Source organism: Balaenoptera acutorostrata, chromosome 12, assembly GCF_949987535.1.
Source record: "Balaenoptera acutorostrata chromosome 12, mBalAcu1.1, whole genome shotgun sequence".
Classification (NCBI taxonomy): Eukaryota; Metazoa; Chordata; class Mammalia; order Artiodactyla; family Balaenopteridae; genus Balaenoptera; species Balaenoptera acutorostrata.
In genome coordinates this window covers 55,008,065-55,035,827 of record NC_080075.1, presented here as the reverse complement: position 1 = coordinate 55,035,827, position 27,763 = coordinate 55,008,065, and the positions used below count along the sequence as shown (strand labels likewise).

The 27,763-nt window shown below is 44.3% G+C and overlaps 2 protein-coding genes across 5 annotated transcripts in view; one reads left to right on the top strand and one right to left on the bottom strand.

Moving 5' to 3' along the window:
• Positions 1-1,245: 1,245 nt before the first annotated feature.
• MCFD2 (multiple coagulation factor deficiency 2, ER cargo receptor complex subunit) lies at positions 1,246-10,646 on the bottom strand. Its single transcript, XM_057558078.1, has 4 exons — positions 10,628-10,646; positions 5,088-5,248; positions 4,127-4,286; positions 1,246-2,752 (listed from the first exon to the last, which is right to left on the bottom strand). Exons 2-4 carry the CDS (start codon positions 5,234-5,236, stop codon positions 2,624-2,626), a joined length of 438 nt encoding a protein of 145 aa, XP_057414061.1. The 5' UTR covers positions 5,237-5,248; positions 10,628-10,646; the 3' UTR covers positions 1,246-2,623.
• A 239-nt stretch (positions 10,647-10,885) lies between these two features.
• The window catches only part of TTC7A (tetratricopeptide repeat domain 7A), a 162,701-nt gene continuing 145,823 nt past the window's right edge, over positions 10,886-27,763 (top strand). For 2 of the 4 annotated variants that reach the window (XM_007190057.3, XM_028168483.2), the window contains exons 1-2: positions 10,905-11,366; positions 13,475-13,522. The gene's annotated coding sequence lies outside the window, so the exon portion shown is untranslated. Of the gene's footprint in view, positions 11,367-13,474; positions 13,523-15,197; positions 15,363-27,763 lie in introns of all 4 variants that reach the window. The other 2 variants (XM_057558077.1, XM_057558076.1) reach the window with 2 other exon arrangements.

The window sequence follows — 27,763 nt, the reverse complement described above, 5'->3', positions numbered from 1 at the left end:
ATTTAAAAAAAGACAAGCAGAGAAGACCCTTTGATGCCAGCCCCTAGGGGTCTTACACTTCTGTCCAGCCCCTCCAGCCCCACTCTTCAGTGAGAAGGGGTTCTGACTCTTCAGCCAGGCTGAGGAACAAGGGACTGACCGTGTTTAGCTCCTACTCTGTGCCAGCCACTTGCTTGACGTTTTATATATTTTCTCTCACTTTGTTAATACTCTTAACCACTCCGTGGGGGTAAGCTTCATTATAGTTTTAGATGAGAAACTGCAGTGGAGAGAACTTCAGAGCATAGCTCTGCCTGAGTCCAAGGCTTGTGCTGTTATGAGGCGGCCTCTCTCAAGTATACTTATCTTCCTTTTAGAGATAAAGAAACTAAGGTGCAGAGATGTTTCTTATACATTCTGAAAAATCCTTGAGGTGAGCTATGAGAAGGCCAACGCCTCACAAAAGGGAGAGGAGATAAAGGAGGTATGAGACGGAAGGGTAGACCATGCTCTGCCCCTGATGGTGCAGGCCCCTCTCCCACAGGGAAATTTCCTAAGAGGAAAAGTAGGCTAACAGGACCGCAGAGGCCAGCATGCAATAATTTCAAATAGCAGCCAGCTGTGGAGGAGGAAAGAGGTGTCTGGTCTGGGTGACCTTGTAAGAATCGGCTTCTCGCTCCCCAGCTGCCTCACTCCCTAGCTGCCAACAGTGTGAGGTCCTTTCAACCGCGAGCCTGCTCACTAGATCCATCCAGAAGGGCAGCTCTGGATGAAGAAGGGGTTTCAGGCAGGGGGTGGGGTTGGGGGGGGGCAGGCAATGGTAACTTCTTCCCTTGCTCACTTTTCAACTGGCAGAACAAAGTGTCATTTCCAAAAAGCCAGGGAAGACTGTGCTTTTTGCTTGGGCCAGGGAGGCTTTCAATAACACTATCTAATTAAATTTTCTGGCAAAGAAAAGCCAGTCAGTCACCAGACTCAAGGAGAAAACCTTGTATTTTCCTAAGCTAGAGAATGCGGTCATAATCTGAACTTGGCCAGAGAAGGAAGGTCCAAAAAAGTGATTTCATTCAGAGGAAAAAATGCCTAAAAGGGGAAAGTGACTGTGAATCCTGGGAATCTACCCCTGCAGAAAGGAACAGGGTAGCGCCGGGGAGGGCCCCAGCATCTGGGAGGGAGAAGGCACGTGTAAACTTCTGCATTAAACCAACCGACCCTTCGTGTGGTAGGAGAAGCAGCCTATGTGGACAAAATCAACTGCTCTTTCTTTTGTTTCATCAGTTTTATTGGTCATATATCCAGAATTCATTATATAAATCTTTCAAAATAACTAGATATTACAAGAATAGTTTACAATTCAGCTCTGATTGCACAAATACTTGACACGAAACCATTTTTACAAATACTTATTTTTCTTATAAGAATACTTTGGTACAGAAAATAAGTCTCTATATATCTTACAGCAAATTTTATGCAGTTTTTTTCCCATTCAACCATCATTTCAGGTTTCCTATCACAGCACATGCATCACATCCCATAAACCAAATTATAATCTGCTGCCGCTGCTTGTTTTCAATTACTATTGAAATTCATAATGTTAAGAGTTTTTAGGCTTCTTTTTCTAATCTTTCCTGATCCGAAAGAATTCATGTATTCAGGCTAGAAGAGGTAATTTAAACAACATTCCTTCTAAATCTAACTTGCATTGAGTTAATCACTGTGCTTGGTGAAGAATCTTTACACTTCTCACTTACGCTAGACCAGCTAGTAGTTCACCCCTGCTGTATCAAGCAGAAGGGATAAAGTCCTTATATTCCTAAGAGCTTCTAAACTGCAAAACAAAACCCTAGAAACAAGAGTTAAATACACATATTTAGAAAGCTGTAACATTTGCCAATGATGAGAAGTAGAGAATACTTTTAGACTCGAGGTCTCTCCTAGGTTGAAGAAGACATAAAAGAAAGCGTAAGGATGTGGCAGTAGTTTTATAAAATATTGAAAAACTGAAAAAGGTGAATCACTTAGGTCAGTGGTGTGTTGTTTCCAAAGTGCCAGGAGACACAGAATCTTAAGACTCTGTGGCTAAATGAACTATTTGACATTCTTCGAAACAGATGCTGTGGCTTTGAAATAGCCTAATAAATACTCCCTTGGCCAGAACAAGTAATCGTTTAGGCCAGGGGAACTTTACAGAATACTGACCACGTTTCCTGAAGAGACAGGACCCACCAGGGGAAACATCTGGCATTCATTCCATTCCTTCAGTTGCTGAAAAGTGTGTCCAGTTAGCAAGAGCTTGTCTTACTCTTCAGGTAGCATGAATTAAAACCAAGAGCCTGGCAGCATTCTCCAGTCTAGTTCCTGAGTGCTCAGCTCCAATTATCCAATATTCTTAAAAGGATTCTTTCATCAAGCCCTTGTCCAATAAGAGATTTAATAGTACTTGGGGACTACAGGATGTCCCATTTCTCTGCTTTTTGATTTCTCTTGATTTCTCTTTCTCACCCCAGTGTAACAAGTTGCTACAGGTTTGTACCAAAATACCGTAGCAGTATTTTGGAAATGAGTTATTCTGCATTACCGGAAGTGTCTGATCACATTAGAATGATTCACATTTGCATCTAACTGGGAGGCGGCCACATCGTGTCTACTGCAGTGATTTTGCGAACTCGGCATAGTCAATGTATCCGTCATTGTTCTTGTCATCGTCTCTCAAAACACCATCTATTAAGTTGATCAGTTCATCTTCGTTCATTGGCGTCTGTTCATTCCCTTCCTACAAGGTACAAATTAGACAAGGATGAGCGGCATCTTTTACTGGAAGCGCTTGGTTAATGTCCAAAATAAAATGTCAGTAAACTCCTTCAGATGTAGTACTTCTACTTCCAGGAATCCACAAACCACACATCAGATCCAGAGTCAATTCATAATAATCCAATTTAGAAATGATTTTTGGCAGTTAAAGGACGATACAATCAAAGCAAGCCCTTGCTTATTTGTTTTAAAAATTACTTTTCATTCTTTTCTCATTACAAAAGTCATACGTGTTCATTGTAGAAAGCTGGGTCCACACAGAATTCTGAGCTTCAGAGATTCCAGGACCCGCAGCCCCATGCTAGAGAAAAGCTCACAGCCCAGGCCCTCCTGAGGGTCAGCTCTGCTAAAGTGGAAACAGTCCACGCTAGACAACATCTCGGGGTCAGAACAAGAGGAAGAAGGCCCTGCCGACCAGTAGACCCCGTCGCCATCTTTGAGGTGAAGGCGTTTCTGCTCCCAGTGCCGAGCGCTGAGTTACTGCTGTTCACGTCCTCGGCTGATTCTTCCCCTGCCTCCTCTCCCACGTCCCCCTTCCCTCTCCTGCCGCCACCAGCATCCTCCCCTGCCAGGGCTGCTGGACCCAAGTCCCTCTGCCCGGCGTCTGCCCGTGTGCCTCCCATAGCAGACCCTGCGCTCGTCACGCCAGCCTGCTGTGTGAGCCCTAGCGCTCCCCGCAGCCTTCAACGCAAACCCCGCCCGGCTCAGCCGGCAGCCGTGCGAGCACACGCCCTCCCCAACTTTGCCTCTCCTGCTCTCTAGAGATTATAGTGTGGCACAGTGGGACAGACATTAGATCTGGAGACATAAGATCTGAACTTCAGCTTCCTCACCTCTCAAACTGGGGGCAATAACAAGGCCTGCCCCTTCCTGCTCCCAGGCTACTGCCGTGATCAAACGAGATCTCTAACCTGCCGGAAAGTGCTTTGTAAACTACAAGCACCGTACTGTATCACCCAAACCCTCAATTATCACCAAATCCCTTGAACCCTTGGTCCCCTGACTCGCCATTCTTCCCAAATGAGATAACTTCTCCCCTGTTCTGCATTTGGAATGTGGTCTGTCTTTTAGCTGGTTCTCAGATGCCGGCATGCAGCAGAAATGCCAGCAGCACTTGCTAAAGATACAAGAAAAGCTCTGGGGCTTCTGCCTCAGCCCGTCACCCTGTGTGAGAAGGACCGCTGAACAGGAAAAGAGGCAGAACAGAGGGTGAGCAGAAAAAGGAGAAGCAGCAATAGTGTTGCACAAGGACAGGGAAGGTCATCAAGTTCGGGGACTGAGTTACCAGAGGGAGGCCTTTCCAAGATGCTGTCTACTGAGCCATTGCCTGACCTACCTCCTTATGGACATGAGTGATGGCTGTGGAGAGTTCTAGGCCGTCAAGCAAATTATTGCCGTCATAATCATGCATTTTGAAATAATGGAGCTGCAGTTCTTGTGGGGACATCTCTGCCTCTGGTTTGTTGACGACACCTTCTAGATGCTCCATGATATGCCTAAGGACCAACAGTGAGACTCAGACCACTTGGTGGTGATGCTGGGATCCTACCAAAATCTTAAGGACTCTGAAACGTTCAAGATCTTAAAGTTCATCCACCCCAGAAAAACAAACATCAACAGTAGCAGACCACACTCAAGGAAGATAGATACAGGCAAGGCCCTGAAAGGAGCAGGGGAAAACAAAAATCAAATAGTTCATCTGTTATGCTGGCAAGATTATGGGTGTTTTTCCTTTTTATTATTAGAATATTGTTATAGCATTTTGGGGATCCATTAATTTTTTTTTCTTAAACCAATTTAAGGATAACAGAGTATAATGTGTGAGGCTAACTGGCCCAGGGCAAAAGTGGCAACAAATGATTCAATGTTTGAACATGCCACTAAAAAAGAAAAAGGTCTTGTCAGAAGCAAGAAACCTTAGCTCTATTTTGGACTCTGCAACTACGTGTGTGTGTGTGTGTGTGTGTGTGTGTGTGTGTGTGTGTGTGTGTGTGTGTGTGTGTGTGTGTGTGTGTGTGTGTGTGTGTGTGTGTGTGTGTGTGTGTGGTGAAAGAGAGAGACAATGAATTCAGGCAAGTCATTTATCCCTTTTGGGCCTCAAGATCCTCCATCTGTGATATGATGGTGAAAAAAGAATATCTGACTTACAGGTGGCTATAAGGAATAAATATCATCCTTGGAAAATGTTAAGGGGTCGTACAAATAGTAGAAGGAAAGTTGGACTGCGTGTGCCTTTGCAGCTGGCTGCAGCTGCAGATGGGGAGGCCCCTGGACCACAGCCCCGGCTGAATACGTACTCTTGGTCATGCACTGTGCTCTTATCCAGGCCCACGCTGCCGGGATGGGAGAAGCTGGCCCCGGGCTCCTCGGCCCTGGCACCCAGGGCACAAAAGGCCCAGAGCAGGGCACACAGGGAGGGGGTTCTGAGCAGCTGCAGAGATCTCATGGTCACCGGTACCTGGGAGGTGGGGAACACAGAAGATGAAGGTGAGAACACCAGAACTGAGGTTCTTTCAAGACTTGACACAGCGCACTCCTGGGAACCTGGGTGAAGAAGCAAGGCTGGGTAAGAGGAGGACTGGGCCCAGGCCAGCTCTGCCACCAGACTGCAGGATGACCTTGCGTTCTCCAGGTCCCCATCACTCAAACGGGAAGGCAGGTCCATGACATTTCCTGAAGCCCCTTTGGAATGCCAAGCAACTTGATGAGAGCTTATAGGGATTTGGAGAGTATTCCTGCCTACAAGCAGCTTACAGTCTGGCGAGAGAAATACTTCCTACTGAGAGCACGAATCAAGGCACAAAGTGAGGTGTACTAAAGAAAGATTAAACCCTCTGAGAGTTCAGAGGAAGAAGTTTCCTTTGGGCGAGGGAAAGCCAGAGAAGGTTAACAGACATGGGGATACTTCAGCAGGGCCTGGATGGATGGGCACGCAGTGGATGTGCAGGGACTGAAGGACGAAGGGAAGGTGGGAGCAGAGGGGCAGGTGCAGACAAGTGGGAGAGAAATTCCAAGTGGTTTAGTCAGGCTGGAGCTTAGAGGGTATGAAGTAGACGGAATGGGGGACAACAGGCTACAGAGGTTGACCAGGCCGTGCTGGATGTGGCTTTGCCTGCTAGGCCAAGGGGGCTGAAGTTTCCTGGGGATAAATGGGAGCCACTGAGGGTTCATGAATGGGAGATGAGATCAGAGCTTGGTTTCACAGTGGCTCAGCTGGCAGCACAGTAGGGAAGGTATTAGGTGGAGTGAGTCCAGAGACGGGGGTTGAGGGAAGCAACGGGGCGGGTCAGATCAAGGCCCGCAGTGGTGGACACGGAAAAGAGGACGTTAACCCTTGCCTTGTCCACCTCCCAGGGCTGTGACGGAGGCATGTAACTGAACCAGGTGAAAGAGCACTGGAGAGGAGAGTTCTGTAAGAATTAGGTTCCATCAAGTACTTCTGGGGTTTGGCTAGACTTGGAATCGTGGTCAACAAGAAGACACAATTGGCTACACAGCAAGCTCCCCGAGGGCAGGAGTGCTTTGTTCCCACCCATATCCCCACCAAGGCTCAGGCCTTTACTAACTGCTGTTAAACAGAAAGTCCTGGTCCTTCCAGGGGCTTACAGACTGACCTCAAAAAGGAAGGTGAAGGACAGCCAGGAGACCTCCATACAACACAAAGGAAACACCTGACTCACACATTCACTTCCCTGAATAATAAAGGCCAGTGATTTCTAAGGAGCCAGCTGCAGCCAAAAAACCTAGAGCAGCGAACAGAAAGCATAAGGTACTAGTCAGACCCTCGCACATGCCACACAGAACTCAGCTCTGAAGCTGCCGCCGTCTCCACTGAGGTGTTACAGCCCCTCTCACCCTCCCTGAAAGGCTCTGTAGGGTAGGACCCTGGGAGAATGCCATCCCCACAATGTTTAAGAAAATTTCCCAAACCCACTTTGCTGGATATCAGCAGTATCCTCTCTAAGGAGACAATGGTCACTGGGATGTATAACTTCTACAGAGTAAAAAGAAGCCTCTAGTCTCATAACTGAATAGGGACATCATAATGCAATCGTCATAACTCATAACAGAAACAGAAAAAGATGCTCAATATATACCAAGAGAAAAAGAGCAGGCTACAAAAGTCTGTGAAGAATAATTCATTTTGGGGGAATTCCCTGGCAGTCCAGTGGTTAGGACTCAGTGCTTTCACGGCTGTGGCCCCGATTCAACCCCTGGATGGGGAACTACGATCCCACAAGCCGCGTGGTACAGTCCAAAAAAAAAAAAAAGAATTCATTTTTGTAAAAACCAAAACAATGTATGTATATTTCTCATACACAGAACAATGACTAAAAACTATTAACAAAGATTATTTTCTGAATTATGAGATTAGGAGTGTTTTTTTTTTTTTGCCCATGCCGTGTGGGATCTTAGTTCCCCGACCAGGGATCTAACCCACGCCCCCTGCAGTGGAAGCTCAGAGTCTTAACCACTGCACCACAGGGGAAGTCCCTAGGAGTGATTTTGATTTTTCTTCTCTTTACTTTTCTATTGCTTCCAAAATTTCTACTATAAACATGTTTTGTCTTTACAAATATGTATTTAATGCAATTCATCCCATAAGTTTGTTCCAGACTATATGGATGGAATAAGAAGGGGGATTCCAGTTAAGTCTCATCTCTACAAAATAATTCAGGAACAGCCAGAAACTACATCCCAATCTTACCAAATAAAAGTGTCCAGACCCTGATGAGGCCACTGCCACTGTACCTGGTACCAGAAAACAAGGTCTCAAGTTACTCTCAGCAGACTGCCCCAACTAGAGCAGAACAACTTGTTCTGAGCACACACCACAGAGTTCTGGGACAAGAGGGACCAGAGAGGGAAGCCAGTTCCTCCCAAGCCTTTCAGATTCACATGCATTAGATGTCTCTTTCTCCAGCAAGCCTTCTTCAATTCCAAGTCTGGCTTAGGCGTTCCTCCCATATGCTCCTAAGGGATTCCCTTCAGAAGGGTCCTGTCCATCGCTGACAACAGCTGTGCACACGACCTTGAACATGCCTGATTACCTCTCAGTACCCCCTGCGGAACTGGGCTCTGTGAGGCCGGGGACTGCATCCACATCCCCAGCATTGGGCACAGTGCCTGCACAGAGGCTGGTGATTCTCAGCCTGTGTGCCATGGTCCTCGGGAGCTGGGGGGATTACCACCTTCACAGATAATGCTGCCAAGTTTTGATGTCAATGTAGCTGAGGATGAAACTTTTTTTGGAGATATCTATCAGATAGAAGAGCTGAGTGGTCATCGGACCCATGGCACCATTTCCTATAACTATGTGGTTGGATACTTAGTATATCAGATAGGGGTGGGGTAGGCGAGGGAGAGGTTCTATTCAAATAACACCAAAAAGCAACCAGGTGCTTGAGTCCAAATTATCCCCTCTTCATAGGAGACAGGGTAAAGGTCAAGAACCATACATTTTGGACTTACCCCATTTTGGTCTGCCGTGGCAGGTTTCTAACCATTAGACCACAACAAAAGTCAAATCTACAAACACAGAAGAGAAACTCCCCCCTACAAGTGCTACAAGGAGCACAGGGAATCTGACTGCCACTTAACAAATTAAACTACTCACATTGAAAAGGAAATATTAGCAAGTCCCTTCCACCGAAAGAACAAGTTGCATCATCCACACTCCAACTACTCAGCTCAAGGCCATGAGCAAAGACCTTGGCAGATAAGCCCCAGGAGTTCCTGGGCTCACTGGCCTCTGAGAAATTCAAGGCTAGGCTGGAGAAAAATCCAGAGGAGAGATTTCTGAGAGAGTGGAACACAACCATTGAGACACCCTTCACAAGGAGAAGCGTCATTCCTGGGAGGAAGCGCTAGCCCACTGATGGTAGGGAGCTCCCGCAGTGCCCTGGCTGTAACAGGGCTTCCCTCACAGCTCCAGCAGCCTCTTCCAGTCCCAGAGCATTTGTTCCCACTGTTTCCACATGTCCGTCCTCCCTGTTCCTTCCAGGCCCAATTCAAATGTCACCTCTGTGTTCTCTCAGCCAAGACCAACTGTTCCCTCCTCTGACCTCAGTCTGCAGTCTCTCACACTCACTTGGCCTTAACATATGGTCACATATTGTGCTCCGTTTGTTTTTCTCTTTTCTCTCCCTCTCTGAGGACAGGGAACCTATTTTCTCTGTCTCTCCTTTACCCTAGTGAATTTATTTCAAAGTGCTGAGCTGACCTGGCATAGCACACCTTCACTCTGAATCAGGGCAGTGGATCCTGGAACCTAGGTGTGTTGTTCCCTATCACAGAGGATCTGACTACGCTAAAAAAAATAACTTCCCTTTGGAGCCATCCCGCCAGTGGTTTGGCCTGGCCCACGATCATTGTGTCTTACCAACACCTAAGAGTTTGCAGCGAGCCTTCCTCCCATAAAAACCACAGCAGCTGTTAGCCGCTTTTCTCTCATGCTGGGGCCCTCAGCTGAGAATCAACCTCAAAGCAGCCACACATCCTGTAGCCAGAGGCGATGCCAAAGAAAAACCTGACTGGTATTTCCCCATCTAAAATTACCATGGTCCTGAAAAGCAAGAAAAGAACCAGGTTCCTAGGCAAAGAAACCTCTACATGGGTTGGGGATTGAGAACTGGTTCTGAAAAAGCAGGCATTTAATAACTTGATCTCTTTGTTCATTTGGGGAGCCCAGGGAGCTGCCATGCTTCATTTATACATTTAACTAACACTCTTTACTAACAGCTTGGTGCTGCACAAGGTTCTAAGGATAGGGCTGTGAACCAGACAGGCTCCTGTCACACGGATTACAGCCTGGTGGAAAAGAAAGACCAGTTAATGCGACAGCCCTGGGGTACCACAGAAGCCCCAACCCACACCTGGGTTAATGCATGAAGGATGATTTTTTTTCAAGGTGCTAAAGGATAGCACCTCAGGTAGAGGGAACATAATGTAACAAACACCTAAGCCTAGAAGGAACTTGATCCAATCTGGGAATAAAAAGCGTTCAATATGGTTGAAGACACAGTATAGTGGAGATGGATGAGTTAAAGTAAGAAGAGGACAGGTCACGAAGGGCCTTGTAAGCCCTGTTCAAGAGCTTATAAGAGCAATGGGAATCCACGGAAGGGCAATAAGGGAATGGGGAGAGAGGTCTGGTGACGTGATCAGATTTCTGTTTTAAGACCATCACTCTGGCTTTCCACTACATAACAAACTACAGAGGATGGAGAAGGGATACAGGGGACCAGTCAGGAGGCTACTGAGTAGTCCAGGGGATAGATGAAGGTGGCCTGAACTAGCTAGAGCAGAGGAACTGGGCGTGGAGAAGTGGGTGTATCCCAGAGAGATTTGTGATGGATTCGATGTGGGTGGGTAAAGAGTGCAGGAGGTGAGAATGACGCCCAGGTTTCTGCTTGGGCAACTGGGTGGATGGCGGGTGCCATGCCCAGACAGGGAATACTAGGGGGGAACACAAGCTTCCCCCACCTCCCCACTACCCTGGCACGGCCTGGCCAAGCTCGCCCGCCCGACAGGACCTGTTTATTGTCTCCCACAGAGGAAGATGGGATACAGGAGCAGATGGAGAGCTACGACTCAGGCCCGCGCGCAGGTCCACGGCAGGTCCTCCAGGAGGGCAGAGATCGGCCCTGGTCGAGCCCATCAGGCTTTAAAGCCTCTTCGGGCATCTGCCCCGGGGGAGAGGCTCTGCTCCTAGTCGGCTAGCTTCCCGGGCCGACTCGGGGTCCGATACCCTCACCCAGGCCGCTCCTGCCTCCCAACCTGAGCCAGAAGCCCCGAGCCCACCGAAGGGACGCCGGGATCCCGCCCCGCTGCGCACCCCTGAATGCCGCCCCACGGACTTCCTCCTCCAAGGTCGGGTCACAGGCCTCACAGGCCGCAGCCGGATTGCGGCTGCTCCCTGGTTCACTCACCCTCGCAGCCAGCAGCAGCCAAACAGCTTTCACCGGACACGAAGCCCTACGGCGTGAGCCTCGCCAGCACCCGTCTTCAGAACGCTTTTTCTCGGCCCCGCCCCACCCCCCCGTCCCGCTGTGCGCACGCGCGCCCCTTCCGCCCGCCCATTGGCGCCGCGGGCCCCGCCCCTGCCCGGCGCCTGGTAGTGTGGGCAGCTGGGGTGATTCTGCGTGTAACGGGCTCAGGCCCAGTAAGGGCTGGGTGGAGGTATTTCTTCTGCCTACCTTCCCGAGGGCGACACTCGGTTATGCCACCTGAACCCCCAGAGTCCCCGCAGGTTGCTAGGCAACCCCGGAAGCCCCCAGGGACGTAGTAGGGCGAGGACCTAAGGTGGCGAAAGCGGATGCAGCGGGTGTCAAAACTGGCTTTCAGCTCCAACTCCACCTCCACCTCCACATTTACAGGTTCCTGGGCTCTTCTGACTGCAAGTTGGGAAGAAAGATAAAAGCGTAAAGAAAAAAAATGTTGCGTGCCATTCCAGTTCTACAAGGATCAAGCCATTAGCCACTGCAATTGACCACCAACAGTGTGCCCCGAGGGGAATTCAGGATGGAGGAAAACAGGAAACTTTCTGTACTTCGGATATACTGATCCTTAGATAGGTAAGATGCATCTCTAAGGAAAAATTCCAGATAACCCCAGGAAATATGGAACTGCTGGGGGCTCAGCCAGGGACTGAAGAAGATGCGGGGACTTGGTTGAGAGGACCATGTTGGGTGTCTGGGAACTGGGAGAACAAGGCACCCGGGCTTCCTGTCTTTTTATGTGTTGGCAGAATGAAGAAAGAAACATGGATGGTGAAAACATGGTCTAGAATCAAGAACCACTTAATAGCTTAATAGCCCAGAGAAGGCACTGTTTTTCCATTGAAGTTCAGAAATCTTTATTTCCTCCCTTCCCTAACCATTGTGGCAAGAGAGCAGGGGCTTTGTAGGATAGAAGAAACCCTATTAATTCCAGGCTCCTTCCCCGTTCCTTACCCTGAAGTTTGAGTTAGTTAGATCTAGTTCATTTTTCAGCTCTCCCTCTGCCATCCATCCATTCTTCCATTTGCTCATTTATTCATTAATTCAGTAACATTTCTTGAGTACCTCCTAGGTACTAGGCACTGCGCTAGGAGTTACCAGAGAAACAAACACAAACAAGATATGGTCTCTTCCTTCAACAAGCTCAGTGTCTGATGGATAAAGCATTCTCATTCTATTTAACCAACGCTTACACTTTTTCTATGGATCTTAGCCTATGTCCTCTGTCTCTCTCGAATCACCAGTTACTCCCCCTCTAATAGCCCATCCCCACGATCATGTAATCTTGATCTGGTTTCTTCCCCACTACACTGCTGAAACTACAATCTCCATGCAAATTCAGTGGTGCTTCTCCTTTTCTGTTTTTACTTGCCCTCTCAGTACTGTTCCTCACAGTCAGCCATCCCCCCTTTGAAACACCTTCTTCTCTTGTTTTCTGATGCCATGTACTCTTGGTCCTCCTCCTACCTCATTGACTATTCTTTCTTGGGTTCTTTTCACTGACTTCTCATCTTCTGCTCAACCTGTAAATATCAAAGTGCTTAGTGTTCTATCCTTAGTCCCCTTCTTTGTCTCCCTACCCACTCTCCTTCTGTGATTTCATCTAGTCATATAGTTTTAGCTTCCATTTGCAAGCAGATGACTCCAAAAGGTAGATCTCTAACAATGACCTCTGCCTGTAAGTCCTGACTCCTCTAAACAACTGCTTACTTGACATCTCCACACGAGTGTCTAACTGGCATCACAAACTTAACTTGGCCCACCAAAATATTAATTTTCACCCCCAAACGTGTACCTCTCTGTTTTTCCCATTTTAGTGAATATCACTGCCATCCATTTAGTTGTTCAAGCCAAATTCGAGGAGCTATCCTTTTTGCCCCCTCAACTTTATTGAGGTATAATTGACATCCAGGAAACTATCATCTGCTACCTACCTTCATTCTTGCCCCATTTTAGTCCGTGAGTCAATTGTTTAAGCCATTTATAGGTGGGCGTTCTATAACTTGTAGCTGAACCCATTCCTAACAGGCAAATAACTTGGTACCAGAAGTAGGACACACAAAAAAACAGATACTAAAACGTGAAATTGGCTAACAGAAGGTTAAGGTAGCCAGTGGTAAAGACTCTATTCCAAATGGAAAGTTGGTGACCAACATGTTAAACTGTTGAACTGCTGTCACTTGCTGGACCTTGGGAAAAACCCACATGCCAACCAAAGTTGTACTGCAGGAGAAATCTCAGGAACAATATAGAACATTCGTGACTGTTGGCTTTTTTTTTTTCCTTTTTTAAGTAGCTTTCAGCAAAGTCCTTCAAGAGAGTGGCAAATCCAGATTAGAGATAACTGATTGGAAAGCAGAGATGAAAGAAAATAAGGCCTTGGTGGGAAAGGAACATCTTACCTGCAGTTTACAACCTAAATTAGCTGAGTCCCACAATTTGGAGACTTGCTGGGTTGAAATAAACAACTTTCTTTAAATACCCAAGCTGAAGCCAGCACAAATGGAGACAGGGAAGAGGCAGCTTTATCAGGAGAGAAGATGGAGGCCCAAGGTAGCAAAGGTGGACTATAGGTGGCTTCTCTACCTGCTTTGTTTTGAATTGTCTCCACTGCAATTAAGCACACAGATACCAGCCCCTAGAATACTTAAATATTCTAATAGTTGGTTTTGCTTGTTTTGCAGAAAGAAACATTTGAGGTATACACAAGAAACTAATAAAAGAGAACAGAGGTGAGAAAAAGACCTCATTTTATATCTTTTTGTTTGGCTTTAATTTTTAAAAAATCAAGTAAATATATTAATTATTTGGGGGGAAAATATAATCTTTCATTAGAAAACCATTTAAAGACTCCCTAGATAAGTTTTTTGATTGTGATTACTCATGTATGGAATTGACCAGAAGCCTAACAAATGATTGAGGGAATCATGTGTCCCTAAAATCTCAAGCCTGGTCAACATTGGTCTGTTCCTGTTTAAACAAGGGAAGGGCTGCCAGATTTCCCAACAAGAACTTAATACACTGCCACTGACTGGGGGATACTACGTATTTTCCATTCTTTTTTTCTTTTTACTTGATTTTATTTATTTATTTATTTTATTTTTGGCTGTGTTGGGTCTTCGGTTCGTGCGAGGGCTTTCTCCAGTTGCGGCAAGCGGGGGCCACTCTTCATCGCGGTGCGGGGACCGCTCTTCATCGCGGTGCGCGGGCCTCTCTCTATCGCGGCCCCTCCCGTCGCGGGGCACAGGCTCCAGACGCGCAGGCTCAGCAATTGTGGCTCACGGGCCCAGCCGCTCCGCGGCATGTGGGATCTTCCCAGACCAGGGCTCGAACCCGTGTCCCCTGCATTAGCAGGCAGATTCTCAACCACTGCGCCACCAGGGAAGCCCTCCATTCTTTTTTTCTGAAAGGAAGCATTTATTTATTTTTTCACATTGTGCATTGAATGTGTTTCCCTTGTTTTTTATTTGGTTTTGTTCTTTACATTTTATTGATACACGGTTGTTTAGAAAAAACACACTTCTGTTTCCCTTTACTCACACACACAATACTTCTGACAGCAGATGTGTGGTTTTTCCCCACACCAAGCAATTCCTTGCAACACCAGCTGAGTGTCCTACAATGCAATTCAATTCTGACACTAACTGAAGTTAGTACAGTCCCCACAGGTAAAGGGCTCAGACCCATAAGACTGCCGCCCACTTCAGATGCCAAGCACAATTAGTAGGTCCCCAGGTTACCCATGACTTCTGTCCGACTTTACAAATTGAAGGCTCCCATGACTCCCTCCGTGGATTTGATCACTTGCTAGAACAGCTCACAGAACTCAGGGAAACACTTACTTACATTTACCAGTTTATTATATAATACAGGATATCGTAACAGATACAGATGAACAGTCAGATGAAGAAATACATAGGGTGAGGTCTGGAAGGGTCCCAAGCACAAGAGCCTCTGTCCCCCATCCTGCAGACACCTGGATGTGTTCCACCAACCCAGAAGCTCTCCGAACCCTGTACTATTGGGATTTTTATGGAGGCTTCCTCACATAGGCATAATTGATCATTAATTCAATCTCCAGTCCCTCTCCCCTCCTTGGAGGATAGTGGGTGGAGCTACAAGCTCAAAGTGTCTAATCATGATTTGGTCTTTCTGGTGATCAGACCCATCCTGAAGCCATCCAGGGGCCCACCGAGGGTCGCCACATTAGAACAAAGGACACTCCTATCACCAAGGAAATTCCAAAGGATTTAAAAACTGTCAGGAACCAGGGTCAAAGGCCAAATATTAGAACAAAAGATGCTCCTAGTGTTCTTATCACTTATGAAATTACAAGGGTTTTAGAAGCTCTGTGTCAGGAACCAGGGGCATATATGTAAATATATGGGGTTTTTTCTATTATTTCAGAATAGTATACACAGAAGTACCCATACAGAAAAGCATACAGCTCAATAAATTTTCGGAAATTGAACATCCCCATATAACCAGCACCCAGATCAAGAAACAGAACATTACCAACACCCTAGGAGACCCGCTTGTGCTCCCTTCCAAGCACCACCCTCTTCCTAAAAGGTAATTGCTATCCTGACTTCTAATACCACAGAGCAGTTTTACCTGTTTCTGTATTTTCTATAAATGGAATCACACAGTACATACTCTTTTATCTATGGCTTCTTTTACTCAACATTATTTTGAGATTCATTCATAGTGTGTAGATTTAGAGCATTCATTCTCATCTCTGTATGCTATTCTCTTTTCCCTTCTACTGTCAGTGGATATCTGGGTGGTTTCCAATTTTAGGTTGTTATAAATTATGCTACTTCAACATTGTAGAACATGTCTTTTCTTTCTTTTTTTTTTTTTAAAGATTGATTGATTGATTGATTGATTGCTATGTTGGGTCTTTGTTTCTATGCTAGGGCTTTCTATAGTTGCGGCAAGCGGGGGCCACTCTTCATCGCGGTGCGCGGGTGTTTCACTGTCGCGGCCTCTCTTGTTGCGGGGCACAGGCTCCAGACGCGCAGGCTCAGTAGTCGTGGCTCACGGGCCTAGTTGCTCCGCGGCATGTGGGATCCTCCCAGACCAGGGCTCGAACCCGTGTCCTCTGCATTAGCAGGCAGATTCTCAACCACTGCGCCACCAGGGAAGCCCCGAACATGTCTTTTCTTGCACATCTGTTCAGGTCTCTGTCAGGTATCAATCTAGGAGTAGAACTGCTGGCTCCTGGGAATGCAGATGTTCAGCTATATTAGATAGTGCCAAAAGTTTTTCCAAGTGGCTGTGTCAGTTTACACTCCAGCAAGAGTTCTGTTGGTCCCCACTCTCTCCAACACTTGGTACGTCCCATCTTTCTCATTTTAGCGGAAAATGAACTTGTCTTAGCTTAAATCATCCAACCATGAGAAGCCACATCTGGACCTGAAAGGGGCCTGCACAGTACACAGAGTACCTGGACTCCCAGCTGTATGTAGGAGCTGGCTGGGACTTTAGGATTACCTCCTTTATGGAGTGAGCGCCCCGCATGTCAGATGTGTATGTGAGAAAGAGGGATGCGCATGGGTTTCAGGTAACCAAAGAGCTACACCGGGCCAACGCTGATGAGTTTGAGTCGGTGGTAGCCCAGTTTCCATTTTCAACACCCTTCTCTCTTGTCTGTCTCCACAATGAAGGCTAGAAAACGTTAAACACTCACTTACCCATCTTTTCTGCAGCTAGATGGCCAGGTAACATAGTTCTGGGCAATGAGACAGAAGGGGAACTTGGGAAATCTTGCTTTTCTGATAAAAGAGACAAGTGACGGGTGCAGACCTTTCCCCTTCCTCCAGCCCTGAATGGGGACGTACCGTCTCAGCAGTCATCCTCAATCATGGACGGAAGTGGGAGAGAATTTAGAAAGGCTGCCCTAACGCTGTGGGCCACTGAACCAGCACCAGCAGCTGCTTACTTCCAGATATCCTGTTATGTGCAGAGAACTCCTATTTGTTTAAGCCACTCTAAGACAGTTACTTGCAATCCAAAGCATTCTCAAGTAATACAGAGGTCAAGCAAGATGTGGACTCAGATGTGAACTGGATTTATCAGTGTGAGGTCACTGGGGGCTCAGAGAGCAGTTTATGTGGAGTGCTGGGCAGCAGCCAACGTACAGGGGTGGTGAGTGGCTGGTGGGTAAGACTGGGTATGGCAAGTATGGGCAAGCCTTTCATGCTTGGCTGTGAGGGAAAGGAGAGTAGCTAGAGGGGGACACAGCATCCAGAAGTGTTGTCTTTAAGGTGGAGGGCCTTGTGCATGTTTAAATCCTTTTAGGAAGGAGCCAGCAAAAATGAGACTGAAAAGAGCAGAATGGACAAAACTGAAAGAACAAGGTTATTGAGGAGGCAGGAGAGAATGGATACAAAGCCCAGATGGGTGTTAGCCTGAAATTTGGGAGGCATGGCTATTTTCTGAGAGTCCCGTGATTGGGGGAAGGGCAGGTAGATTGAATGGGTCAAAGTTTGAAATCATCATTGTGTAACTGGGAAAGCAAGCTGCCTAGAGGAGATAGAAGACTTCCTGGCCTGAGTTGAAGGCTCAGTTGAAATTGGAGATTGTTCATGTAGAGTGGTACGGTCTGCATAATTATTTGATTATATACAATGGTTAATGTACATTTCATGAATTTTAATTAAAAAATTTTTTGCATCTAAGTTACACATGGATGTGGCTAGAAAAAAGTAGAACAGAAAATTGTCTAATAAAAAACCAAGCTCCTCTCTCTCAATCACCAAATCTTCCCCATCTCGTTCGCTGCTGTTTATGACCACACGAGGGTTGAGTGGGGGGATGGACTGGAGAGTGGTAAGGGGGATAAGGAAGTTGTTACCTAACTGGTACGGTAAGTCGGCTCTTCTCTCCCCACTCCATCTGACTGATGTATAATGCTGAGTGCCTTTGTGTGGCCCCCCTGCTGGACCCCTCACTGCACTCCCCCTGACATGGGCAGCACCTCTCTTTTGGAAGGCTCCTGGTCCTCTCTCAATATCTGGATTTCCCTAGCAGTCCAACAGATACTCTTTTGGGCAGAATCCCTTTAAAAATGATCCCAAGCTGGTTCAAGGGCTCATGACTTGGGTTAGGTTTGAGAGGAGACCAGGGTAGAGTCCCCACTTTCCCTTGGGTGTTTTCCAGGAGATGGCAAGCCCCGTGGGGCCCAGTATGGAACCTGAACAATGGAGAAGCAATTCTGAGAGTGATGTCTAGGAAGATGGGCCTGAGAGCATCCTCAAGCCCTCAAACCCCAGCATGGTTCAGCCAAAGGAGGCAAGACTCCCAAAGCCCTCCAGGAGGGCTGGGTGTGAGAGCAAAGCACACCAGATGAGACCTGGGATGAGGAAAATGCAAAGTAGATCCACCTGACAGAGAGAGGCCATGGCAGGACTTTGGACATTAGTGGCACATGCAGAAAGCACAGGGGTGTCCTGTCCTGGGCATATTTGCCTCCAGAGCCATTCCTCACTCTTCCCCTCTTGTGTTTTGCATCACAAGCGGGCTGACCCCAGTGGGTTGCATTTCCTAGCCTTCCCTGTCAGCTGGCTTCCTGCTGGCTCAGCTAATAGAGAGTACCAGCAAGGGATCAGAGGATGGAAGGAAGAAGCTGCCTCTCCTGGGAAGGGAGACCCAGTGAGTTTTAGGAATGCCAGGTACTCAGATTGAAATCCACCTAGATTCCCCCATTCTCATTCCCAAGGTCCCATATGTTCTTCATCAATGCCGTAACTTTCTCATGAGAGACAGGATTCGTTTTGTAAACAAAAAGAACAAAGGGTGTCACTCATCATCCCCTTATACAAAGGGTTAAGTCGTAACCCACTATAGTTGTCCACAAGTGGTGCGCCCTGAGCAGAATTCCCGACGGGAAAACCAGGATGAGACATTCTGTGCTTTGGATACACGGGACCCTAGATAATTAAAACGCACATTTGAGGAAGAATTTCAGTGACCCCAGATTCTTGCATCTTCCCGGACATAGATATCCGTTCTTTGTCATTAGCAGTAATCTTTTACGAAGATGTATGCTTGACTATAGGTATTTCCCGGCTGGAAAATTATATATATATATATATATATATATATATATACCAGCTCTTCCCTCCCTCTTCAGGGTAGTCCCCTCAGAACTACTGAGAGGCCATTTCTCAGGCTATAGTCCTCAGTAAGTTCCCTGAATAAAACCTAACTCACAACTTTTTTACGTTGTGCATTTTTTAAGTTGACAGTTTGTAAATTCATCTTACGTTATAATATAGATTACCACAGTATCAGACACTGCATCTGGATTTTAGCTGCTTATGTTCAGCAACTCTAAGACAAAAGAGATCTTTTAGGACATTTTTAGAGGCTCTGACTTGTTTGAGGCAAGATTTTAAAATTCTGGGTGGGTGATTTTTTAAATTAATTTTTAAAACATTCTCCATTCATTCACAATGACCCATCACTGTTCATACAGAGCATGAGTACTAGAGGGTACATGCAGATATTCCAAGGGTGCTCAGGCACGGGTAGTTTTAGAGATTACTTTCCAGCTTGTCCGTTTTTCTATGCTCTCCACTAAAACTGACCTGCCTGATAAGGACCTGCCTTAGAACATCACGCCGTTTGTCCCTTTCACAGTCATGTTCCCTCCCCCCTTTAAACAATGAAATGCCACCCTGAATCTTACTAAGATGCATTGTCCCAGGGTATAAGAACCTCAGGATAACCACAAAGGGGGCAATTCAAAATACTGATGTCAGTAAAATCTGCTTAATCAAGGCAGTGGGGTAGGGTTTTGTATTTCTCCGTCTCTTATTCATATTTCTGATAAGGGCAAAACATGGTGCTAAAAGTTTGGAATTCTGGCTTCTCTTGGGATGTTCTTTTTCAGATATACTATAAACTGGGGTGGTGGGAATGATACCCATCTGTATTTAATGACCCCACTTCTTCCATCCCTGACTATTATCAAAGAACACATAACTCCTGATGAAAATTCCCACAACTGTTGGTTTCTTAAACTTCTAAGTATATATACCTTCCTCCTAACAAGTCAAATGCATTAGTATTTTTTAATATCCCTTTTGTCTCCCTCTCCTCCCCCATCATGTTGTTCTTGTTTGGAATTTTTGACATTAGTTATTTTGGATAAACATTCTCTTCTTTAGTCTTAGCTTTTTAATTTTTTTAAACAGCAATAAATTTATCAAAATATTTGATCACCCTGACATCTCATATTTCTTGAAGGTTCTCCTGGATTTGTTTCTCTTACATAAACACTTCTTTTAAAGGTATTTTCATTGTGGATTTTTGTGTGTTCAACTTCTGAGGCCTTGTGTGCCTGAGAACGTTCTTATTACTTTCTCTCATTGAAATGAAAATTTGGCTGTATTGTATATAAAACTTCAGGTTCAGAGCTCTTTTCCTTCAGTATCTAAATAAAGAAATAAATACATTATCGTAAGAAAAGCGATCTTACGATCATCTGAAAAGATGGGGAAAAAAGGTGTTTGACAAAAGTCAGTACCTGTTCATAATAAAAATGTTCTGCAAACTAGAAACAGAAAAGTAGTCTCTCAACCTGATAAAGGGCATCTATTAAAAACCCACAGTTGGGACTTCCCTGGTGGTCCAGTGGTTAAGACTCCATGTTCCCAATGCAGGGGGCCCAGGTTCGATCCCTGGTGAGGGAACTAGATTCCACATGCCACAACTGAAAAGATCCCGCATGCTGCGAGGAAGATCTCACATGTGGCAACAAAGATCCTGAGTGCTGCAACTAAGACCCAGCGCAGCCAAATAAATAAATAAATATTAAAAAACAAAAACCCACAGTTAATGTTCTTGTAGCAGAAGACCGAATACTTTACCCCTAACATCAGGAACAAAGCAAGGATGTCCACCTTCAACACTTCTATCGACCATTATACTAGAGCTTTAAGCCACTGAAAAAAAAGATATAAAAGCCACACAGATTGGAAAGGAAAAAGGAAAATGGTCTTTCCTCACAGATAACATGATCATGCAGATAGAAAATCCTTCTAAAGAATCTACAAAAGAACTACTAGAACTACTAAGTAAATTTAGCAAGGCCACAGGCTGCAGGTCAATATACAATAATCAATGTTATTTCTGTATGTTAACAATGAACATGTAGAAAACGAAATTTTTAAAATACCATTTCAACAGCATGCCAAAACATAAAATACTTAGGGATAAGTCTAATTATTTTAAGCACACTTTTTAATAGTCTTGAAACTGAGGGCAGTCATCAATTAGAATCCTTGAACTATAACTTGCTTAATAAATAATAACTTGTAACCTGCCTTCACTAATCAAGCTTGCTTTAATTGTTCTTGCAAATTGCATACGCTCCAAGCTTCACTGTAGCTTGGGCAATATATCATAAGATTCCTTTAACCACCCCCTCCAGATAAAACCTCTGACATATGGGTCGCTATAGTAATGGTTTCTTATTTTATTTTTTTTATTATTAAAAATTTTTAATTTTTAAATTTTTTAAAATTTTGTTTCATTTTTGGTTGCATTGGGTCTTCATTGCTGCATGCGGGGTTTCTCTAGTTGAGGCGAGCGGGGGTTACTCTTGGTTGCAGTGCGCAGGCTTCTGATTGCAGTGGCTTCTCTTGTTGCAGAGCATGGGCTCTAGGTGCGTGGGCTTCAGTAGTTGCAGCATGTGGGCTCAGTAGTTGTGGCTTATGGGATCTAGAGCACAGGCTCAGTAGTTGTGGCGCATGGGCTTAGTTGCTCCGCGGCATGTGGCATCTTCCCAGACCAGGGATCGAACCTGTGTCTCCTGCATTGGCAAGCAGATTCTTAATCACTGCGCCACCAGGGAAGTCCCAGTAATGGTTTCTTTTTCTTTTTTTAACATCTTTATTGGAGTATAATTGCTTTACAATGGTGTGTTAGTTTCTGCTTTATAACTAAGTGAATCAGTTATACATATACATATGTTCCCATATCTCTTCCCTCTTGCGTCTCCCTCCTTCCCACCCTCCCTATCCCACCCTCCCTATCCCACCCCTCTAGTTGGTCACAAAGCACCGAGCTGATCTCCCTGTGCTATGCGGCTGCTTCCCACTAGCTATCTATTTTACATTTGGTAGTGTATATATGTCCATGCCACTCTCTCACCCTGTCCCATCTTACCCCTCCTCCTCCCCCATCCTCAAATCCATTCTCTAGTAGGTCTGTGTCTTTATTCCCGTCTTACCACTAGGTTCTTCATGACCTTTTTTTTTTTTCCCCTTAGATTCCATATATATGTGTTAGCATACTGTATTTGTTTTTCTCTTTCTGACTTACTTCACTCTGTATGACAGACTCTAACTCCATCCACCTCACTACAAATACCTCCATTTCGTTTCTTTTTATGGCTGAGTAATATTCCATTGTATATATGTGCCACATCTTCTTTATCCATTCATCCGATGATGGACACTTAGGTTGCTTCCATGTCCTGGCTATTGTAAATAGAGCTACAATGAACATTTTGGTACATGACTCTTTTTGAAGTATGGTTTTCTCAGGGTATATGCCCAGTAGTGGGATTGCTGGGTCGTATGGTAGTTCTATTTTTAGTTTTTTAAGGAACCTCCATACTGTTCTCCATAGTGGCTGTATCAATTTACATTCCCACCAACAGTGCAAGAGTGTTCCCTTTTCTCCACACCCTCTCCAGCATTTATTGTTTCTAGATTTTTTGATGATGGCCATTCTGACCGGTGTGAGATGATATCTCATTGTAGTTTTGATTTGCATTTCTCTAATGATTAATGATGTTGAGCATTCTTTCATGTGTCTGTTGGCAATCTGTATATCTTCTTTGGGGAAATGTCTATTTAGGTCTTCTGCCCATTTTTGGATTGGGTTGTTTGTTTTTTTTGTTATTGAGCTGCATGAGCTGCTTGTAAATCTTGGAGATTAATCCTTTTTCAGTTGCTTCATTTGCAAATATTTTCTCCCATTCTGAGGGTTGTCTTTTCATCTTGTTTATGGTTTCCTTTGCTGTGCAAAAGCTTTTAAGTTTCGTTAGGTCCCATTTGTTTATTTGTGTTTTTATTTCCATTTCTCTAGGAGCTGGGTCAAAAAGGATCTTGCTGTGATTTATGTCATAGAGTGTTCTGCCTATGTTTTCCTCTAAGAGTTTGATAGTGTCTGGCCTTACATTTAGGTCTTTAATCCATTTTGAGTTTATTTTTGTGTATGGTGTTAGGGAGTGTTCTAATTTCATACTTTTACATGTACCTGTCCAGTTTTCCCAGCACCACTTATTGAAGAGGCTGTCTTTTCTCCACTGTATATGCTTGCCTCCTTTATCAAAGATAAGGTGACCATATGTGCGTGGGTTTATCTCTGGGCTTTCTATCCTGTTCCATTGATGTATGTTTCTGTTTTTGTGCCAGTACCAAACTGTCTTGATTACTGTAGCTTTGTAATATAGTCTGAAGTCAGGGAGCCTGATTCCTCCAGCTCCATTTTTCGTTCTCAAGATTGCTTTGGCTATTCGGGGTCTTTTGTGTTTCCATACAAATTGTGAAATTTTTTGTTCTAGTTCTGTGAAAAATGCCAGTGGTAGATTGATAGGGATTGCACTGAATCTGTAGATTGCTTTGGGTAGTAGAGTCATTTTCACAATGTTGATTCTTCCAATCCAAGAACATGGTATATCTCTCCATCTATTTGTATCATCTTTAATTTCTTTCATCAGTGTCTTATAATTTTCTGCATACAGGTCTTTTGTCTCCTTAGGTAGGTTTATTCCTAGATATTTTATTCTTTTTGTTGCAGTGGTAAATGGGAGTATTTTCTTAATTTCACTTTCGGATTTTTCATCATTAGTGTATAGGAATGCAAGAGATTTCTGTGCATTAATTTTGTATCCTGCTACTTTACCAAATTCATTGATTAGCTCTAGGACTTTTCTGGTAGCATCTTTAGGATTCTCTATGTATAGTATCATGTCATCTGCAAACAGTGACAGCTTTACTTCTTCTTTTCCGATTTGGATTCATTTTATTTCTTTTTCTTCTCTGATTGCTGTAGCTAACACTTCCAAAACTATGTTGAATAATAGTGGTGAGAGTGGGCAACCTTGTCTTGTTCCTGATCTTAGTGGAAATGGTTTCAGTTTTTCACCATTGAGGACAATGTTGGCTGTGGGTTTGTCATATATGGCCTTTATTATGTTGAGGAAAGTTCCCTCTATGCCTACTTTCTGCAGGGCTTTTATCATAAATGGGTGTTGAATTTTGTCAAAAGCTTTCTCTGCATCTATTGATATGATCATATGGTTTTTCTCCTTCAATTTGTTAATATGATGTATCACGTTGATTGATTTGCGTATATTGAAGAATCCTTGCATTCCTGGAATAAACCCCACTTGATCATGGTGTATGATCCTTTTAATGTGCTGTTGGATTCTGTTTGCTAGTATTTTGTTGAGGATTTTTGCATCTATGTTCATCAGTGATATTGGCCTGTAGTTTTCTTTCTTTGTGACATCTTTGTCTGGTTTTGGTATCAGGGTGATGGTGGCCTCGTAGAATGAGTTTGGGAGTGTTCCTCCCTCTGCAATATTTTGGAAGAGTTTGAGAAGGATAGGTGTTAGCTCTTCTCTAAATGTTTGATAGAATTTGCCTGTGAAGCCATCTGGTCCTGGGCTTTTGTTTGTTGGAAGATTTTTAATCACAGTTTCAATTTCAGTGCTTGTGATTGGTCTGTTCATATTTTCTATTTCTTCCTGGTTCAGTCTCGGCAGGCTGTGCATTTCTAAGAATTTGTCCATTTCTTCCAGGTTGTCCATTTTATTGGCATAGAGTTGCTTGTAGTAATCTCTCATGATCGTTTGTATTTCTGCAGTGTCAGTTGTTACTTCTGCTTTTTCATTTCTAATTCTATTGATTTGAGTCTTCTCCCTTTTCCTCTTGATGAGTCTAGCTAATGGTTTATCAGTTTTGTTTATCTTCTCAAAGAACCAGCTTTTAGTTTTATTGATCTTTGCTATTGTCTCCTTCATTTCTTTTCAATTTATTTCTGATCTCATCTTTATGATTTCTTTCCTTCTGCTAGCTTTGGGGGATTTTTGTTCTTCTTTCTCTAATTGCTTTAGGTGCAAGGTTAGGTTGTTTATTCGAGATGTTTCCTGTTTCTTGATATAGGCTTGTATTACTGTAAACTTCCCTCTTAGAACTGCTTTTGCTGCATCCCATAGGTTTTGGGTCGTCGTGTCTCCATTGTCATTTGTTTCTAGGTATTTTTTGATTTTCCCTTTGATTTCTTCAGTGATCACTTCGTTATTAAGTAGTGTATTGTGTAGCCTCCATGTGTTTGTATTTTTTACAGTTTTTTTTCCTGTAATTGATATCTAGTCTCATAGCATTGTGGTCAGAAAAGATACTTGATACAATTTCAATTTTCTTAAATTTACCAAGGCTTGATTTGTGACCCAAGATATGATCTATCCTGGAGAATGGTCCATGAGCACTTGAGAAAAATGTGTTTTCTGTTGTTTTTGGGTGGAATGTCCTATAAATATCAATTAAGTCCATCTTGTTTAATGTATCATTTAAAGCTTGTGTTTCCTTATTTATTTTCATTTTGGATGATCTGTCCATTGGTGAAAGTGGGGTGTTAAAGTCCCCTACTATGATTGTGTTACTGTCGATTTCCCCTTTTATGGCTGTTAGTATTTGCCTTATGTATTGAGGTGCTCCTATGTTGGGTGCATAAATATTTACAATTGTTATACCTTCTTCTTGGATCGATCCCTTGATCATTATGTAGTGTCCTTCTTTGTCTCTTGTAATAGTCTTTATTTTAACATCTATTTTATCTGATATGAGAATTGCTACTCCAGCTTTCTTTTGATTTCCATTTGCATGGAATATCTTTTTCCATCCCCTCACTTTCAGTCTGTATGTGTCCCTAGGTCTGAAGTGGGTCTCTTGTAGACAGCATATATACGGGTCTTGTTTTTGTATCCATTCAGCCAGTCTGTGTCTTTTGGTGGGAGCATTTTTTTTTTATAAGAGTAACCACCTCTTTTTTTATATATATAAATTTATTTATTTTATTTATTTATTTTTGGCTGTGTTGGGTCTTCGTTGCTGTGTGTGGGCTTCTCTCCATTGCAGTGCACTGGCTTCTAATTGTGGTGGCTTCTCTTTGCAGAGCACGGGCTCTAGGCGCTCAGGCTTCAGTAGTTGTGGCACACAGGCTCAGTAGCTGTAGCTTGTGGGCTCTAGAGCGCAGGCTCAGTAGTTGTGGTGCACAGGCTTAGTTGCTCTGCGGCATGTGGGATTTTCCCAGACCAGGGATCGAACCCGTGTCCCCTGCATTGGCAGGTGGATTCTTAACCACTGCGCCACCAGGGAAGCCCTGGTGGGAGCATTTAATCCATTTACATTTAAGGTAATTATTGATATGTATGTTCCTATTCCCAGTTTCTTAAATGTTTTGGGTTTGTTATTGTAGGTGTTTTCCTTCTCTTGTGTTTCTTGCCTAGAGAAGTTCCTTTAGCATTTGTTGTAAAGCTGGTTTGGTGGTGCTGAACTCTCTCAGCTTTTGCTTGTCTGTAAAGGTTTTAATTTCTCCATCAAATCTGAATGAGATCCTTGCTGGGTAGAGTAATCTTGGTTGTAGGTTTTTCTCCTTCATCACTTTAAGTATATCCTGCCACTCCCTTCTGGCTTGCAGAGTTTCTGCTGAAAGATCAGCTGTTAACCTTATGGTAATTCCCTTGTGTGTTATTTGTTGTTTTTCCCTTGCTGCTTTTAATATGTTTTCTTTATATTTAATTTTTGATAGTTAGATTAATATGTGTCTTATCCTGTATGGGACTCTCTGTGCTTCCAGGACTTGATTAACTATTTCCTTTCCCATATTAGGGAAGTTTTCAACTATAATCTCTTCAAATATTTTCTCAGTCCCTTTCTTTTTCTCTTCTTCTTCTGGGACCCCTATAATTCGAATGTTGGTGCGTTTAATGTTGTCCTAGGGGTCTCTGAGACTGTCCTCAGTTCTTTTCATTCTTTTTTCTTTATTCTGCTCTGCAGTAGTTATTTCCCCAGTAATGGTTTCTTAAGTTGTTTTTCAGGAACATGGAGCTAGTCTTGCCCAGTTCAAATTGGTCAAGCACACTGACCATTCAACTGGGCCTGTGCAAGTGTCGGATGGATAACCTATTGTTGTCTGAGGGGCAAAAACTCCATCATCAGATCATGCTAATGCCACCATTTTCTGAACACGTGTCTCTTGAAGAAGCATGTAACTCAGATACACCTGTGCAGAACACTGATTACTTCACCTTTTTCTTATCTTCAACCCCCTTTCCCCATGCCTCAGACCACCCTGCTTCTTTATCCTGTAAATATCCCAAGCCCCTCACCTTTAGGGAGGCAGATCTGAGACTTGTTCTCCCATCTCCTCGCTTGGCTGTCTCGTGGATAAACCCTTTCTCTGCTGCAGACTTCCACGTCTCAGTGTTTGGCTTGTTGCGGAGTGGGGCAAACAAACCTGGTTTCGTAATAGTCTGGTAATTCTATTCAATATTATCTGAAGTTATTGTGGTCTCGTCCTGCTGTTGTGTTTATTCTTTTGACTCTGTGAAAGCACAACTCAGAGACATTTAGTTATCTGCATGCAAATGATATACTTGCTTATTTTAAGCAGAATAGGCTGTTGTCAACAAAAAGGGCTTTATAAGAGAAAAGAAAAAACTACAGACACTCTAAGCACAGTAAGTTTTTGGATTCTTTCCATTTGATATTTGGGTTGGGGGAGGCTAATTGATTAGCTGTCATCTAGCAGAGTCTAGTCTGTGAAGTGTGCTCCTGAACGGGTTGCTTAGGGTAAACAAAGGAAATAATTTCAGCCACTGACAGATTCTTCTGACAACTGGAAGATTTTAACTGTGGAATATTCATGCCAGGCCGAGGCTACCA

What these genes read in the sequence shown, in the direction of transcription:
- MCFD2 (XM_057558078.1), bottom strand. Translation starts at nt 5,236, where the DNA reads ATGAGATCTCTGCAGCTGCTCAGAACCCCCTCCCTGTGTGCCCTGCTC. An exon ending in AGCACAGTGCATGACCAAGA is followed by an intron (nt 4,287 to 5,087) that starts GTACGTATTCAG and finishes GTTGGTCCTTAG; the next exon opens with GCATATCATGGAGCATCTAG. An exon ending in TCACTCATGTCCATAAGGAG is followed by an intron (nt 2,753 to 4,126) that starts GTAGGTCAGGCA and finishes TGTACCTTGTAG; the next exon opens with GAAGGGAATGAACAGACGCC.